Genomic DNA, 16,847 nt, shown 5'->3' with positions numbered 1-16,847 from the left:
GAGTATTAAACAATAAACAGCCTTTAGAATTACGCTTGTAACTGTAGAATGACATTTGAAAAACACAAAGAAAGGTACTCGGCCATTATCTTTGCATCAACCCAATACTATAGTTGACCATTACAATGACAGGTACCATACAACATCACGGGCTGGCTGGAAAAGAACAAGGACCCGTTGAACGACACCGTGGTTGACCAGTTCAAGAAATCTGCCAACAAACTGTTGATCGAGATCTTCGCAGATCATCCCGGACAGTCCGGCGGTGGTGATGCCGGCGGTGGCAAGGGAGGAGGCCGTGGTAAGAAGGGAGGTGGTTTCTCCACGGTGTCATCGTCCTACAAGGAACAGTTGAACAACCTGATGACTACTCTAAAAGCCACCCAACCCCACTTTGTCCGTTGCATCATCCCCAACGAACTGAAACAGCCGGGAGTCATTGACTCTCACCTTGTGATGCACCAGCTCACCTGTAACGGTGTACTTGAAGGCATCCGTATCTGTCGTAAAGGATTCCCCAACAGAATGCAGTACCCTGACTTCAAGCTACGGTAAGAATCCGAACTCTCTATAACTATCCATCATTTAAAAATATTCAAAATTAAGAAACGTTCATTGGAAAATCTTCCAAGCCTTCGTAAAGCTCTAGACCGTAATGGAGTTTAGTTTAGAGGACAGTGTTGTAAATGTTTCATACAACCGGACATTTAGAGCTTACAAGTAGAACCATAAACATTTTGAGATTCAACTTATATTTTGTTAGGCTTCACTAGTTTCTACAGTACAGACTTCATGAAAATTTTTGGGCAACGTTTGTAGTAGGTCACAGTGTTTAAATCAAATGCACCCTAAGTGATCAATTTAAAAAGTTGCCATAGTTTTTCTCAGATACTGATATTAATGCTTTAAAGATGTCGATGAATTTACATTCTAGCCCAATCCAATCTTTAATCAATTGCGTTAGCAACATTATTTTATTTATGAACTCGTCCGTTTAAATTTCGTACACGAGACGTCAGAGTTAGCTTACAAAAAGACAAGTTCAATGTCGCCCGAGAAAGTTAAGTCGGGAAGAGGTAGACTGAAAACTAGGGACAACTGATGAAGAACAAGGAATGATCTCTATCTTGTGATCGTACAGTTACATGATCTTAGCGCCAGCCGCGATGCAGGCTGAGACAGAACCGAAAAAGTCCGCGGCAAGGTGTTTCGAGGAAATCGGACTAGATCCGGACAGCTACAGGATTGGTCATACTAAGGCTAGTTCAATACCCTACAAACAGACTTTGCGAGTTTCTTCGTACTGTGCCCCTTTTGTTGTCCCCGCCCTGTTAGAACATTGCCACCCCGTTTAGTCAAAATGTTTCAAAGTGTACACCCCCCTTGCAAGTTGGGACACTGTCTCGAAATCTCTCGGGAACTTCGATTAATCTGCACCCGAAGAACTTCGAGTCGAGGACTCTTTCAAGTTGAATTCTCCCTTCATTTTAAAATCGTCGATTCTTCTGCATTTTAATCGAACGTTCATGAAACGTTTTTAGAAGTATCCACCTCCCCGTTTTGGTAAATCTACAGAGATCGAAATGTTTCTAGCCCCTCCCCCCCCACCCCTCGATTATCACAACTGCACGACCCACCGTGAAATTCGTAGACTGATTGTCCCACGTAGATAGAAACTAGAAATCCCTTAATGGACATCAAACACCGGTCATACATGCACGTATTGCGCCCCGTTGCGTGACCCTTTAGGAACATAATTTAGGAGAGATTCATCAGGATCATCGGTGAAATATGGAGGAAGCTAGAATCGATGCTGGAGAGATCCTTCAGCCGAGAAACATTCCCGTATAACGTGTGGTCACCTCTCTAGAATCCAAATCACCTGTTTTTGCCTTGTGTACCCCCCACCTTTAGGTACAAGATCCTAGCACCAGCGGCTGTCGACGCTGTAGCCTCCGACCCGAAGAAGGCCGCTGCTGCGATCTTGGAGGCGACCGGTCTAGATCCCGATCAATACCGTCTTGGACACACCAAGGCACGTTTCCTTCCCGCGATCGTGATCGCCCCGGTCCACACGGGGACATTTCTCGATCACTTTCTCAATTTACAGCTGGCTTCAAAGGACATTCTATTGGCTGTCAAAACTGTAACTCATGTACTCGGAAGACAATGTCCTCTTTAACAGAGTTCGAAGATAATCACTGTAGAATCATTATACTTTTCTATCAATATTCGAGTATTATTTAAATGAACTATTTAAATTTAAATGAAATAATCCAATGAACAGAAAGAAAAATTTTATCGATTTATAAATAAGGTGTACTATCATAATAGTCTTTGAAAGTTAAATAAAAGTTTAAAATATTCTTTGCACTCTCTCTCCAGGTTTAGAGTTACGGTTTTGATAGTCAATATTGTCTTCTGTAAATGTTTCACAGCGCCGTGCAGACGTGTCTAACCCAACATGAACCAATCCTCCTTGGACGGAGTTATACACTTATGGTTGCTCAGTTTTTCTTTTTTGTTGCTGAAACACTGTGTAAACTTTTCAAACAGGCCTCTTTATTTCGATAACTCGAATTATGTTTGAATGCGGAAGACAATGAAAATAATTGAAGAAAGAGTTGCTGTTTTAGAAGTTTCGAATATCCTCATTTAGATGGACACCAAAGGGATCTCAGACAGTCCCACCACTCCATAAATAATATAACAGTTCTATCGTATACAAATATCTAACAGTGCGTGATAATCTTGTCTGTTGTGCCGCCTCACCATAAAACGAACCACCGCAGATACAAAATTCTGTGTGCAAATGCCATCAAAGAGCCTTGCGAACCACAAAAGGCAACCCAACTTATCCTGGATGCAATCAATTTGGATCAAGACCAGTATCGTATGGGTCTCACCAAGGTATCAGACACCTTTGGCTTATTTTCCGAAAAATCTTCGCATCGTAAACAATATAACCCTCATTTAACGGGTATTTTATATCATCATGATCATATCTAACTCCATTTTTCATTTTCATTACAAAGAGTTTCTGCAAACACATGCATACATAACTATGTCGAATAGCGTATCTGTTCAAACAAATTAATATATCGGTAGTTATTCGTACAGAATTTTTAACATTAAAATTCAGGAAAGCAATCACAGATACACCTTGTCATCTAAATAAATTCTATTGGTGAATTTCTACAGAATTTTTAACAGTAAAAGACAGGGATCAATCACAGGTACCCCTTGTAATTAAAATAAATTCTATTATTGAATTTCTACAGAATTTTTAACAGTAAAACTAAGGGATCAAACACAGGTACCCTTGTAATTTAAATAAATTCTATTATTGAATTTCTATAGAATTTTTAATAGTAAAATTAAGGGATCCGTAACAGATACCCCTTGTAGTCTAAATAAATTCTATTATTGAATTTCTACAGAATTTTTAATAGTAAAACTAAGGGATCAAACACAGGTACCCTTGTAATTTAAATAAATTCTATTGTTGATTTTGTATAGAATTTTTACCAGTAAAAGTCAAAAAAGCAATCGCAGATACTCTTTGTAGTTTAAATAAATTCTATTTTGTTGAAAATGTTATGGAAAAGAATTGAATCGAGGTTTAAAAATTCAACACACATCTCTGTTACACCAATTAAATATTCATTTTTATTAAACCAACTAAAAATTCATTTCATACATACAATTTGTATGTTGAAACTCTTTCTCCCATGTCATTTCAAGCAAAAAGAATATACTCACTTTAATCTGCTCTGTAAATTTCCGTATGACGTCATCGATCCATTAACAACGACGATCAATTTTCATGTCCAGCTATGTCTTTCATTAATAGATCATAGCAATGTGCGTACAGGTATACTCTGTTTTACAGTGTGCTAGTATAATGAACTGCATATCTCCCCGTTTTGAAAACGGTGTGGGACGCAGATTGTAATCCTGTAAAGCCTTGCATGCCGCCATCTTAGAAGTAGAGAAACGAGAAATATTCTTACTTTGATTATTTGCGATCGATTGAATGTAATCTGTTCTCTGTGATTCCTACTATTGATAATGTCATTGAATTTTAGAAACTATTGCTTTTTATTAGTATAGAAAAGTGTTAGCAGCTCTAGCCCTTGTAGCTCCATAGTCCCAAACCCCAATAGAACAGGTTAACACAGATGAAACAAGTTAAAACAATTTGTTTTTCAATGTTACAGTCTGTATATGTTTCAAGGATTTGTCGATTGGAAAATAATCAAAGCATTCAAACGAAAGGATAGAAGGATGATTACTAATTGATGTCTTTTGTTGCTCTCCGACACTTTGAAAAATACAGGTATTCTTCCGTGCTGGAGTCTTGGGTCAGATGGAGGAGTTCCGTGACGAACGTCTCGGCAAGATCGTGTCCTGGATGCAGGCCTACATCAGAGGTTATCTGTCCAGAAAAGATTACAAGAAACTCCAGGAACAACGTCTCGCGTTGGTGATTGTCCAGAGGAACTTGAGGAAGTACTTGCAACTCCGCACTTGGCCATGGTGGAAACTCTGGCAGAAGGTCAAGCCTCTCCTCAACGTCACTCGTATCGAGGACGAGCTTGCTGTAAGTTTCTCAAAACATACATTCAGTGTCCTACGTGAATTTTCGAGACTGGTATCTGAAAGGTATCTAGATGTTATGTTGATTCTCGAAGTGTACATGTATCGGAAATTTCTTTCTTACTACTGCAATGATCAGAAGTAAGTTTTATATCGATCTGTTCAATCTATATATATTTTCTTTGTATATTCGGTCTGCATTATTATCTCAAAGAACGAAGCGAAAATATTTTTTAGAATTACTAGAATGGACCTTGTATATACTATTTTAACTAAATTTTATAGGGAACTTCAATATACTTCATTCATTCTATTAAATAAATGTATATTAACGGTATTAATGGTATTTCAACTACATTAAATTTTATGGGAAACTTAAATATATTTCATTCATTCTATTAAATAAAACGGTACCTTGATGTACCTTCAAGATATAAAGAGCTTAAGTCAGTTAACTTTTTTTTAGAAATAGTATCTTTTTGTGACAGTAAATAATTTTTCTCCTACTCGTTTCGTACCAGTAATATTCAAAAATTGATTTCCATGAGATACGCTACACTTCGTAACCATTAAGGTTACATGAACAAAATTGAAAATGACAATGTTCATTCTTCATACAAAAAGAAATTTTTAAACATTTTCTATTCTTCAATCCGTGATATAATGTGTGCATACATACTTGTCGAACATTCGTACCTATCATAAACTTTTAGAAACATAAAATTAGACAATTTTTACATACCAGAAAAACTAAACCATTTTAAAGTAGGTTATTTATTACTTGGTAGAACATTGTCCCAAATCAATTTTGCTCGTATCTGTTTTTCAGTATACCATTTTGTGAAAATTATTTAAATAATATTACAGCGTTCGATTGCTTCACAGCTTCAAAAACAGTGTTGTATGTCGAACTGAAATGAATACTATACGATAAAAGTCCTCGACAAACGTAAACGCTGTAACTCGACGTTTTGTCGGCAATTTATAATTCGCGATAACACTTCCGCGAAAAATTACACGTATCCAGTTCTCGAGCGTAAACAGCCGTTTTCTGTTAAAGATCTAAGATTTTAGAACCGCCTGGCAATGTCAGTAACGCCAGTTGGTAAAGCACACTACGCGGAAAACTGATTTCTCGATAATTTATGGGGGCCGAACGGAAATGCTGGGCCTCGAGCGTAGAATTTGTTTCTTTGTTCACACAGGCTCGATCATTCGCGATCGCTAAACGCGTCGGCTTCTAACCATGTGTTTATTTGACCAACTACGCCATTTACTCTTTTTACCTTCCTGCGTGCTGCGAAACACCGACGCCCAAAAGTTCTTTCACTCGCAAACAGAAGATTCTTACAGCGAAATCCTCTGTCCGAAAACTCAGCTAGAATATCACTCAAGACTTAAAACGAGAACCAACAAAAAATATCAGTGAACTTTAGAAACCAAAAATTTTACGAATCAATTACATTCTGATTAATTCTATTACTATTTTTTAATTTTTGTAATTATCACGAAAGTTTCACTTCTTTACTGAAGATGATTTAGAAATTGGAATAGAATTAACAAATAGAAGCTGCATAAAATAATTTATTAATAATACGTTTATATATGCTACGAACTGTAGAACACTTTGAATAATTTTAATATTCGCGTTTTTTCAGTTGAATAAGCGCTTTAAGATTTTGATTTTGATATTCCACTGTTAAAACTGTAACTTTGGGACCTTTCGAAATTGCGATTACAACAGAAGCCACGCGTTCATTCTAGTTTCCTTCCAGCATTTTAAAAATAAATTCCGACTTGCCGGTATCTTTTCATCGCGATTCAAGTGTTCGCTTCTCACTCGTCTATTCTTTTTTTTTAATCCTCTTAAGAGGCCCGGCTATAAATAAACGGAAATACGCTTTTCTGTCGCGCAACGATCATAAAGATGTCCGAAAGATCTCGAGCCCTCAATCTGGTCGCGGACTTGGTGTCAGCGATTATTCATTGTATCTAATTCCATCTTGGAAACGGGAAGATCGCCCTATCGGTATATTTAGTATGACTCCGCTCTTTAGAGGACTATTTTTAAAAATGCAGCGTTAGAAATGTTGAATCACACCGAGCCCTATATCTTCCAGAACGTTCTCCAAACAGAAAAAGAAAATAGATTTCAACCGAGATCAAAGCACTCAATTATCAATTCCAAAGTTATCGCAAAGCTTATATATTCACATTCGAAATGGATAAATTTGAATTAAAACGAATTAGAAGATGTAGATCGAAATGTTACATAAAGCTTAGCTGACTCTTCCGGCTCTCACTGAAATATTCTCACAGCAAATCTGTTAGGATCGCTCAAAAATTAGTCATAGTTCTATCTCGGAACCTCTGATTACGAAATTACAAACTTTAAACTTTGTCCAGCACTCGTGTTGATTTGATAACTTTATTTTACATCCCATCGATTTATCGGTCTCACACTTTATTCGATCGATGTTTCATTCATAATCGTCGCCCAAAGTGTTCAACGCACACTTTTATTTCAATCATGTTTCTGCATGGAACTTTACTAATTTATTAGTAATTAGTTTATTAGACCATATGCTCGTATATAGACATGTACAAACTTTTTGTACGTGGAACTTTACTAACTTGTTAGTAAATAGTTTATTAGGCCACATGTTCATATACAGATCGATCGTCTTTTTATTAACATGTTGTACCCAAAAGCAAACATACTTTACATCAGAATTTCGTGCAGATGAAGATCAATTTAATAAAGATGTTGATGTATGAACCTTTGGGGACGATTATTAGGCTGAAGTACTGGAAGAATGGTAGACATTTACAAAGAGAGGCTTCACTTTTGATTTTACATTATCGTGTCAATTACCAGTGGACAAATCATGTTAGAGAAGATAAAACAGAGCGTCTATCATAGCATGTCTGTCGAATTAGCTTTAGGTTTGTCACTGTTACTTCAATTTGCTACAAAAATGCAAATTACGGTAAAAAAGAGTATCGATAATATTCATCAAGTTTGACTGGAAGAATGGCGGACATTTACAAAGAGAGACTTCCCTTTGGTTTTACATTGCCGTGTCAATTGCCAGTGGTCAAATCATGTTGAAGAAGATAAATCATGTTAAAATAGAGCTTTTGTTTGTCACTAGTACTTCAATTTGCTACAAAAATGCAAATTACGGTAAAAAAGAATATGGATAATAGTTTGCTTTCGATCTTTGACTATCGTATCAATTCGGGAGCAAAGAACAAATCGCATTGAAGAAGAGCCATAAGACGCTCTCGTCGACACCGATTTGGGTAGAGCAAGATAGATAGAGAGAGAGAGAGAGAAAGAGGGAGAGAGGACCGTTCGTAATTAGAGCAGCCTGATCTAAGGTCGCAGCGCGTTTAATCATCGCGATTATCCGAATTTTCTGCCGGGCCAACGAAAATAAAGTAGTTCGAATCACGCCCTATCGAAAATAGTATCATTCGCTATAAATGATGTTACCGTGGCATGAGCGTGGCCGCGCCGACGCAGTAAAACGATCCCACCTTTATGCCGGCCCGTGTTCCCAACTACGGGAGAAAGCCGATTCCTCCTCCGCAGGGAAGGAGGTCCCTCAGGAATTACGAGGTCCATCGGCGCGGTGTTCCACCCTCTGGAGCGTAAAAGGAGAGTGGAGTTTGACCCGTCCGACCCTCCTGGAACCGGATTCTAATTTCGTCGAGGTGTCCCCTCTCTTTTCCTCTTTCCAACATATCTAGCCCCCTCCTGCCGGTGCTGCTGCGGCGGCGGCTGCTGCTGCTGCTGCAACCGAGAACGGTGTTCCCTCCCTCGTCATCGGGATCGGTTATAAATATTTTTCTACGATGAATATGTTGGCTGGAGTGGGGACGATCTCGCTGATTCTTCTCGGTGACCGCGAAGAGGGATTTTAGGTAGAAAAGTTGAGCCTCTGGTAAACCGGAGACCAGTTGGACCCGCGACCTCGCGCCGAGCCCTTCGACATTTTCTTTTTCGAAACCGCAACGAGCTCCGATTCATCCTCCCCTTATCTTCTTTCGAATCGCACCACGTTTTATACAGGAGGAATACCGTGTGCAGTTCCCTCGCTCCTTCCGTCGTATCGAACCGGTCCCAACGAAACGATCCTCTGACATCGTACTCGTCGGATTCAGAGCAGATTTTCGATTCTTCGACTCGGTTGTTTGCTACGAGCACTGGATATCGTGACCGACCGTCTGTGAACTGATTCAGAGGAGATAATGGGTGACACGGCGGTCGAGGACCCGGTGAACGGGCAAAAGTTGAACGGTGATGTGGATTCGCAATTGCAGGCGCTCGAGGAGAAAGCAAGGAAAGCACAGGAGAACTTCGAGAGGGAGGAGAAACTGCGCAAGGAGCTCGAGGAACAGAACACGAAATTGCTCACCGAACGAAATGCCCTGCAACGGACACTGGACGGCGAGAAGGGCTCGCTATCTGAATACATGGAGAAATCGCTGAAATTGGCCGCCCAGAAAGCCGATCTCGAGTCCCAACTTCAGGTAAGTCTCGACATTACTTAGGGAAATTCGGTGCGAGCTACTAGCTACACGAGGCGCCAGGCGAAAATATTCGCCGTCGACGTTACTAGATATTCAAATGATATAGCTAGCAGTCTTATAGAAAATACTCAATCAATTATGAAATTGAGAGTTTAGTACGATTTAAGAGCTATAAAATTCATGGTTCAATTCAATTTAAGGCTGTCTCACTTCAGTACAAGTGATCTAAACCAACCATTAATGCAACGGGATTTTATTCCACATCGTTTCCAAGTAATCGAAACCAACCATAAAGGGAACGACATTTTACTCGGTTTCCTCAAAGTTACATAAAAATCTTCCGAAAGTCATAAAATTTTAAGTTTAATACAATTTCAAGTGATCGAAACCAACCATAATGGGGACGACATTTTACTCGGTTTCCTCAAAGTTACATAAAAATCCTGCTAAAGTTATAAAATTTAAGGTTCAGAAAAATTTAGCACTGTTCCATTTCATTTTCAAGTCACCGAAACCAACCATAAAGGAAACGGATTTTATTTAATCTAAGTTTCCAGGCACTTACATAAAAATCTTCGTAAAGTTATGAAATTTAAAGTTTAGTCAAATTTCATACTGTTCCATCACGATTTCAAGTGATCAAAATCAGTCATAAAGGCAACAGCATTATATTCAATCTCAGCTTCTTCGAAATTAGCTAGAAATCCGCAAAAAGTTGTTAAATGAGATATTTCATCCAGTTTAACATGGTTTCCCTTTATTTTCAAGTGACCGAAATCAATCATAAAGGAAACAGAATTTTACTTAATGTCAGTTTCGTAGATTTTGCCTACAAACTCATGAATTTAGATTAAAATCTACAGTCTAGTGATCAAAGTCAGTCATAAAGGCAACAGGATTTCATTTAATATGACTTTCTTCGAATTTCCTTGGTCCATCATCAATTTCTATAAAAAAAACTGCAATCCAGTGATAAAAACCAGTCATATAGGCAACATGATTTCATATAATCTCACTTTCACCGAATTTTGTCTAGAGTATTCTGAATTTATATAAAGATCTGCTAAAAATATTCAATCTGTTTCTTCTTTACAAAAATGTGAATTTACATAAAAATTCACAATCCAATGATTTCACTCTGTGTTCTAATGAAAATATATTATAGATTGTCAATTTTTATACACACACAATTTTGTTATATAGATGTTAATTTACAGAGACTCAGGTGAAACAAAAATTTGATTCGGTATCGCTGAAGTAGAATAAAAGTCATTAAACTATCCAGTTTTTCATTTCGATTATCAAGTCTGTAATAAAAGTCTTATTAATGAGTTTCTCATTAGATTATCGAGTCTTTAGCAGAGAGAAAATGCAGAAAATTCGTAATTACTACATCTTTTTAAGAAACAGCTTCGTTCAATGGTGAAAATAATGTTTCTTTCTCGAGATTTCGCAACACTTGATAAAAAGTTGCAACATTTTATTAGATCGTAGGTCAACGCGATGTGTTTTCGCCGAAAATGTCCGTGAGTTAGAAAGTAGTACAATTGGCACGGTCCACCGCTAACGAAACTCTTCAACGCGATGATAAGCACGCGTCCTCCAAGAATCGCATCATGAATCGAACAACCGATAATTATACCTTCTCAAGGAACAATCGAATGTCGAAACGAATGGGAATGGGGTTACCAATGTTTCAGACAACGATCCCATGCCCCCGTCAAGGCTGATTAGGTATTATAGCGGCAGTTGCAGAAACAAGTTTAGAAACGAAAATAATCACGCGTACGAGTGGAATCAAGTTTTAAATATCGCGAAAAGGATAACAGGACGCCCAAGTAGGCGGGACTTTATTTAGAATTTGGAAACGCAAATAACTTCGTTCATGATTTCCTGCATACTTCTCCAGAAATATCTTCGAAACACCTACAACATTGTGTTGCGTTCAATGGAGTTATCAAAATCCGGTAACGTAACGAGAGCTACGAATTTAGTAAATCGAAATCAAAATTGACATTAAAATTAATTTAAAAATTGGCATTTTTAAACGAAACAACTGGAGCTGATTAAAATCGAAATGTAAGTAGCTTGACAGTATTCGAGTAGATCGCAGGTGTTTTTTTATAACAACAGTAGAATGTCGCTGCTATGCTGCTTTGTAGAAATAAACAGATTGTGATTGCTCACTTCTCAAGAAATTTTAATAACTGCGAAACGAAAGATCTGGAACGCCATTTTAATTTCACAAATTTCATGCGTTTCAAATTAGCAATTCCTTACGAGATTGTAATAATTGCAGGATGGGAAAACTGCGAAATGCCATTTGAAAACTCGATCCGTTTTTTAACAGAGCACATATTCGATTCAATCAGTAATTTCTTAATTTCAGAATTGGTGGATTCAGAATCCAGTTCATTTTAACGTGGCGATTGATTCCACGCGTTTTTTAGTAGAGCCACGCCCGAACGGATTCCAACGAGATTTTCAGAATCGTGGAAGCTCTGGAGCGCCAGTTCGAAGTGACAAATAATTTGAAAAAGCGTGGATATAATATTCCGGGAAGGATTAAAAATAGGCTTAGACGTTTGTATCAGTTTTTCCACCACGGAATTAGAGCCGCGGGGCTCAGAAAATAACACGGGGAGGTAATAAAATCGGCGGAGTGATAAATCCTCGACACCGGGCCACCTACGAGTGTTTTCTTGGATAAGTTTGAAATTCGAGCACCGCAGGTATTTGATCGTAATTTATATGGACCTGGCTCGGGTTACCGAGAATGATGCATCTGACAAGACTCTTGATACATCGCCGTTGCGCAAGAGGCACATGCACAAAGTAGCGAGGGCGCATCATTAGTCAGACCCTGAGTCTGACTTCATCGTCGGATCGCACGCTCCTCTCCTTCCGTGACAGATTATTCTGCCCCATTCCGATGCTCGATTTATTCCCCATTCGTTTGTTCCGCTATCAAGACTCCGCCAGTTAATTGGACACTTTCTATTCGTCCAGAAATTATTATGTCCTTACATTTCTTATTCCGATCGCTCACTAATTCTTCGGGCGGACGTTTACTTGTGTCCCCTGTCAAACACACTCGAACTCTTCAATTATAACGCAGAGAATTTAGTGGGACAGATTGCATACTAATAGCAGTCTTCGAATTTACGATCCGGAACTTCTGAACGAATATCATCCCCGTTACGTTGCAACACTCTAGCTTTTTATATTCGTCGAGTCGCCATGGAGTTATGCTGTCTTAAATCCGGCCAAGTATAAAAACTCCGAGAATTCCTGGGGAAACGTGGCCCGCTCCAGAATTCCAGACTATTTTCAGCGATCTTTTAAATTACAGCTCGTGTTTCCTGTCAACACCGACTCCGTCACCATTTCGGAGATAATCTCGCTCTGATACTTTGGTCCCTTCCGATTGAAAAATTCATTTATATTTTCTACAAACTTAAAACTTCGGAAATTTACATTTACATTGCATATTTGTACGATTGCAACGAGATACGAACATGCAATAAAACACGGAAGGAAGTAAGTCATCGGAGTATTCGATTGGTCGATAAAAGAGCGAGTACCTGAGCGGGGAAAGTTACCTAGCAATTAGGGAAGTCCGGAATTAGACGGTACCAAATATGGATGGTGAAAGGAGCGGGATAACGGGTGAAAAAAAATCGTTTAAGTTGGCCTAACGTGCTTACTTAGGAGCGGAAACATTGAATAATATCCCCTCCCGTCCGCGGGACCAAATTTAGCTGCCCGTCGATCCCAGATTCCAGGTTATTAAAAGTGGGTGTGGTCATGCGCTGGAACAGCCGGGGAGAACGAACGAGGTAACAGGTGTAAGGTATATTTATACGTTGGTACAGTTTATGCGTCATCGCGCAACTTCTTGGCTGTTCATCTTCGTTCGAGAGATCCCCTTCGTCTCTCATCAATTAAACGATCCTTCAAGTTTAACGTACTTCCGCTCCTCTCCTACTTTAGCAAACATACTTCAATTCGTTTGTTCTAATTTTAGGCGTCCCGGCCCTTCGCGATCTGGAATTAAACGCACCGCAACGCGAACAATAAACAATCCATTGACCCTCCTGGCTCAATCTACTTTTTCCATAAAACTGAATTATTTTTTATTTGTCCGAACGATTTTTTTTTAGTTTTCTCCCTTCGGCGACAAATCATTTTGTGGAAAACACTTTTTACCTAAATATTGAATTTATTCATTGAATTTGGATTTAGTGTAATTAATGGATCTTGATGTCTCGATATATTCGAGGAGTTCGTGATTTTTTTATAATATATTCCTTTTCATATTTTATAAGAGTTGCATCTCGTAGGAAAATACAAAAATGTATTCCGTGTAATTATAATGGATCCTTACGCAAAATGAAAATGTTCCGAGTCAACTGCGAGGGATATTATTGTTTAGAATTACAGCACGTATATTCGAGGAGTTCGTGACTTTTTACAATATTCCTTTTTATATTTTATAAGAGTTGCATTATTTGAATAAGTTGAGGTTAGCGCAACGAAATATTTCTAAATTTTCCCAAGTGCATAAAATCTGTAGTAAATTCAATTCAATTAGAAATTAGCAATTTTTTGCAAATGTAAAATGTTCTTTAATCCGGATTGATTGCCTGGTATATTTCCAAAATATCTTGTAACATATTTGATACACGCAAACGACTATGTGTCTTGCTTGTTTCTGTTTACTTACACAACGCCCACGTTCGAACAGATGTTTGCCAATTTCACTCGAGTATGTTTTCGTTTTTATCAACCGCGGACTGTCGCAATGCGATATTAATATCAAGGCTGAGCAGTGTACTTCTAATTATATTCAATTAGTCAAAGCTTCGTTCAGTGTCGTAGGGTATTTACATCATGCCTTGAACTCTTGGAAGATGATTCTGTTATGCTATCGTGCAGTGACTTCGACTACTTCGATATATGAAACATTAGAAAGCAGGTGTGTCGTATATTTTTATAAATGCTATTAAAGTTGTTAATATTAGACCACGAATTTTATGCATTTATAACAAAAATGAACAGATGAAGCCTAAAACGGTAGAAGGATTAAAAGAATCCAGTCATTAACTTATCGAAATTATTAAAAGAAGAACAACAATTTTTATTTCGCATACAAATCAGAGGAAGTTTGACGTTTGAGATTACAATTAAACCACTGAATATGAAAATGTACGTCTAATTATGACCTGGGATTATCTGGAAGAAGTTAGGCTAGTTAGGACAAATTAAACATCATCTATGAATTGAATAGTAATGATCGATAACGACTGTAGAGTCGAATCGAAGTGCCTCGTGTTTCGGTAGTCTCGAATTGACTCGGGGAAAATTACGTAATTGAAGATCGAGAGATAATTTTCCGATTTGCTTTCGCCACGATAGGACCTCAACGACAGATTCAAAGAAGAGGAAGACTCGAGGAACAACCTGTTCCAAAACAAGAAGAAACTCGAGCAAGAAGTGTCGGGTCTGAAGAAAGACATCGAAGACCTCGAACTGAACCTCCAGAAATCGGAGCAAGACAAAGCGACGAAGGATCACCAGATCCGGAACTTGAACGACGAAATCGCCCACCAAGACGAACTGATCAACAAATTGAACAAAGAGAAGAAGAACCAAGGCGAAGTTAACCAGAAGACTGCCGAAGAGCTCCAGGCTGCCGAGGACAAGGTCAACCACTTGAACAAGGTCAAAGTTAAGCTGGAACAGACTCTCGATGAACTCGAAGACTCCCTCGAACGTGAGAAGAAATCACGGTTAGTTCCATAATTTTCTTAATCATCTCATTCTTAATTATAATATACTCTTATTACATACTATAATATACTAATATAAAGTCGGAATTGCAGGGAAAATACTGAAAGTTGTATTTATCAACTTTTTGATGTGGGCTTATATTGAAAATTTAGGAAACCCGTTTCGTAAAGTGTATCCCCCACGAGAGAGTAAGCCCGCGGAAAGACCAGTTCTCGTTCGTCTTTGCGCATCTTCGCCCTAATTGGTTTAAGAATGTGGGGAGTGGGTAGTGGAGTGAGAGACGCTGCGCCCCCACCATCTTCTAAACTGCGCGAAACGGGGTTACTCTCTCGTGGGATATACTTTAGATCTGTATGAATTAAACATATTCTGAAAATTTCATCAAAATCGGTCGATATTGCAATGAGCTACAAACGTTTAAAGATGGCGGAAATTGCAATTTTTCACGATTTTCGGCCTCTAAGGATTCTTACATCTTTCAATGTCTGTCGTTTTTCCCCGCATCAACGGATTTCGATGAAATTTTCGCAATGCATATAATTGACACAGATCCACGAAACGTATTTTTTAAATTTTCCATATAGGCCCACATTTAGTATTTTCTCTACCAGTTTCATCTTTTGAAAAAATATCTCTTCACATGATGGATCCATTATTAGAACACCATGAATCGTTTTTTTAGAGTGTCCGAATATTAATGGGTGTCACCGTGTACTTGAAAAATTATTTGAAGATGATTTAAAACATTTATTTAAAACATTGACTACAAAGCTATTCAAAAAAGAATATTTCATTTATAGCAAGAATAAATGTTTTGTTAATGGACATTAACGAAAGGTATTAGCCATTGTCAAAAGCACTGAATACTATTTAATGAATAGAACTACAACAATATGAAACAATCATTATAGTCGAACTGATATGAATATTTTATTGAAATATTGGGTTAGGTACTTACAGTTCAAAGCTTATTTGTGTTTCTCTTATGAAACCTTTCTTGATGAATGTTCCTAATTTACCCTCCGACGGCGGTGGCTGGGTCTTTCTCAACCCAGTGTATAAAAATCGTAAATTAGTCAAATGATTAAATTAAAATGAACTACTGCTACATTCGAAACAATGAAAATGCTAACGTATCTATAAGAAGTACCTCTAACTACATTGTAGCAATATGTTAAAAAGAATTGATGAATGAATGATTAAGTTAAATGAATCACTGCGCTACATTCGAAATAATGAAAATGCTAACGTATCTATAAGAAGTATCTCTAACTACATTCCAACAATACGTTAAAAATAATTGATGAATGAAGTAGTAAATAACTCTAAACATCATCAACTGTAAAGTTGCAAGAATGGTCCGCCATACGAGGGTTAATTCACGATTCAACAATTTAATAATAATGTGTATTTATGCTTGCGCAGTGCTGACGTAGAGAAATCCAAGAGGAAGGTTGAGGGCGACCTGAAGCTCACCCAGGAAGCCGTTGCTGACCTCGAGAGGAACAAGAAGGAACTCGAACAGACCATCCAACGCAAGGACAAGGAACTGTCCTCCTTGACCGCCAAACTCGAAGACGAACAATCCCTGGTCGGCAAACTCCAGAAACAGATCAAGGAATTGCAGGCCCGCATCGAAGAACTCGAGGAAGAAGTGAGTCCTCCCCATTATTATTTACCTTCTATCTGGGGTAGTCCGACTTTTAAATTGGGGGAAGATTTATATATCGAATTAATATCTTACACGAAACATTTAAGTCATTTTGTTTAATCTTAACCCTTTGCACTCGGAATTATTTTAACTCGAAAATTAAACATTTCTTCCGACCTATTTCTTCTATTTTATGGATATGAAATTGATATAATACCTCATACAACCTAAATGCACTCCTTTGTCGAGTATGACTTGACATCGG

The 16,847-nt window shown here is 38.1% G+C and overlaps 1 protein-coding gene across 18 annotated transcripts in view; it reads left to right on the top strand.

Annotated features, from left to right (window-relative positions):
* Positions 1-16,847, top strand: part of Mhc (myosin heavy chain) — a 52,047-nt gene that overhangs the window by 26,066 nt on the left and 9,134 nt on the right. For 11 of the 18 annotated variants that reach the window (XM_076424627.1, XM_076424629.1, XM_076424630.1 and 8 more), the window contains exons 13-18: positions 133-551; positions 1,915-2,035; positions 4,340-4,603; positions 8,929-9,138; positions 14,557-14,930; positions 16,357-16,585. In XM_076424627.1, the coding sequence (XP_076280742.1) occupies positions 133-551; positions 1,915-2,035; positions 4,340-4,603; positions 8,929-9,138; positions 14,557-14,930; positions 16,357-16,585 (1,617 nt within the window). Of the gene's footprint in view, positions 1-132; positions 552-1,141; positions 1,260-1,914; positions 2,036-2,792; positions 2,911-4,339; positions 4,604-8,928; positions 9,139-14,556; positions 14,931-16,356; positions 16,586-16,847 lie in introns of all 18 variants that reach the window. The other 7 variants (XM_076424635.1, XM_076424637.1, XM_076424636.1 and 4 more) reach the window with 2 other exon arrangements.

Source organism: Lasioglossum baleicum, chromosome 6 (genome assembly GCF_051020765.1).
Source record: "Lasioglossum baleicum chromosome 6, iyLasBale1, whole genome shotgun sequence".
NCBI classification, from domain to species: Eukaryota; Metazoa; Arthropoda; class Insecta; order Hymenoptera; family Halictidae; genus Lasioglossum; species Lasioglossum baleicum.
Note: the sequence above shows the minus strand (reverse complement) of the source record. Positions and strands in the feature narration are given on the sequence as shown.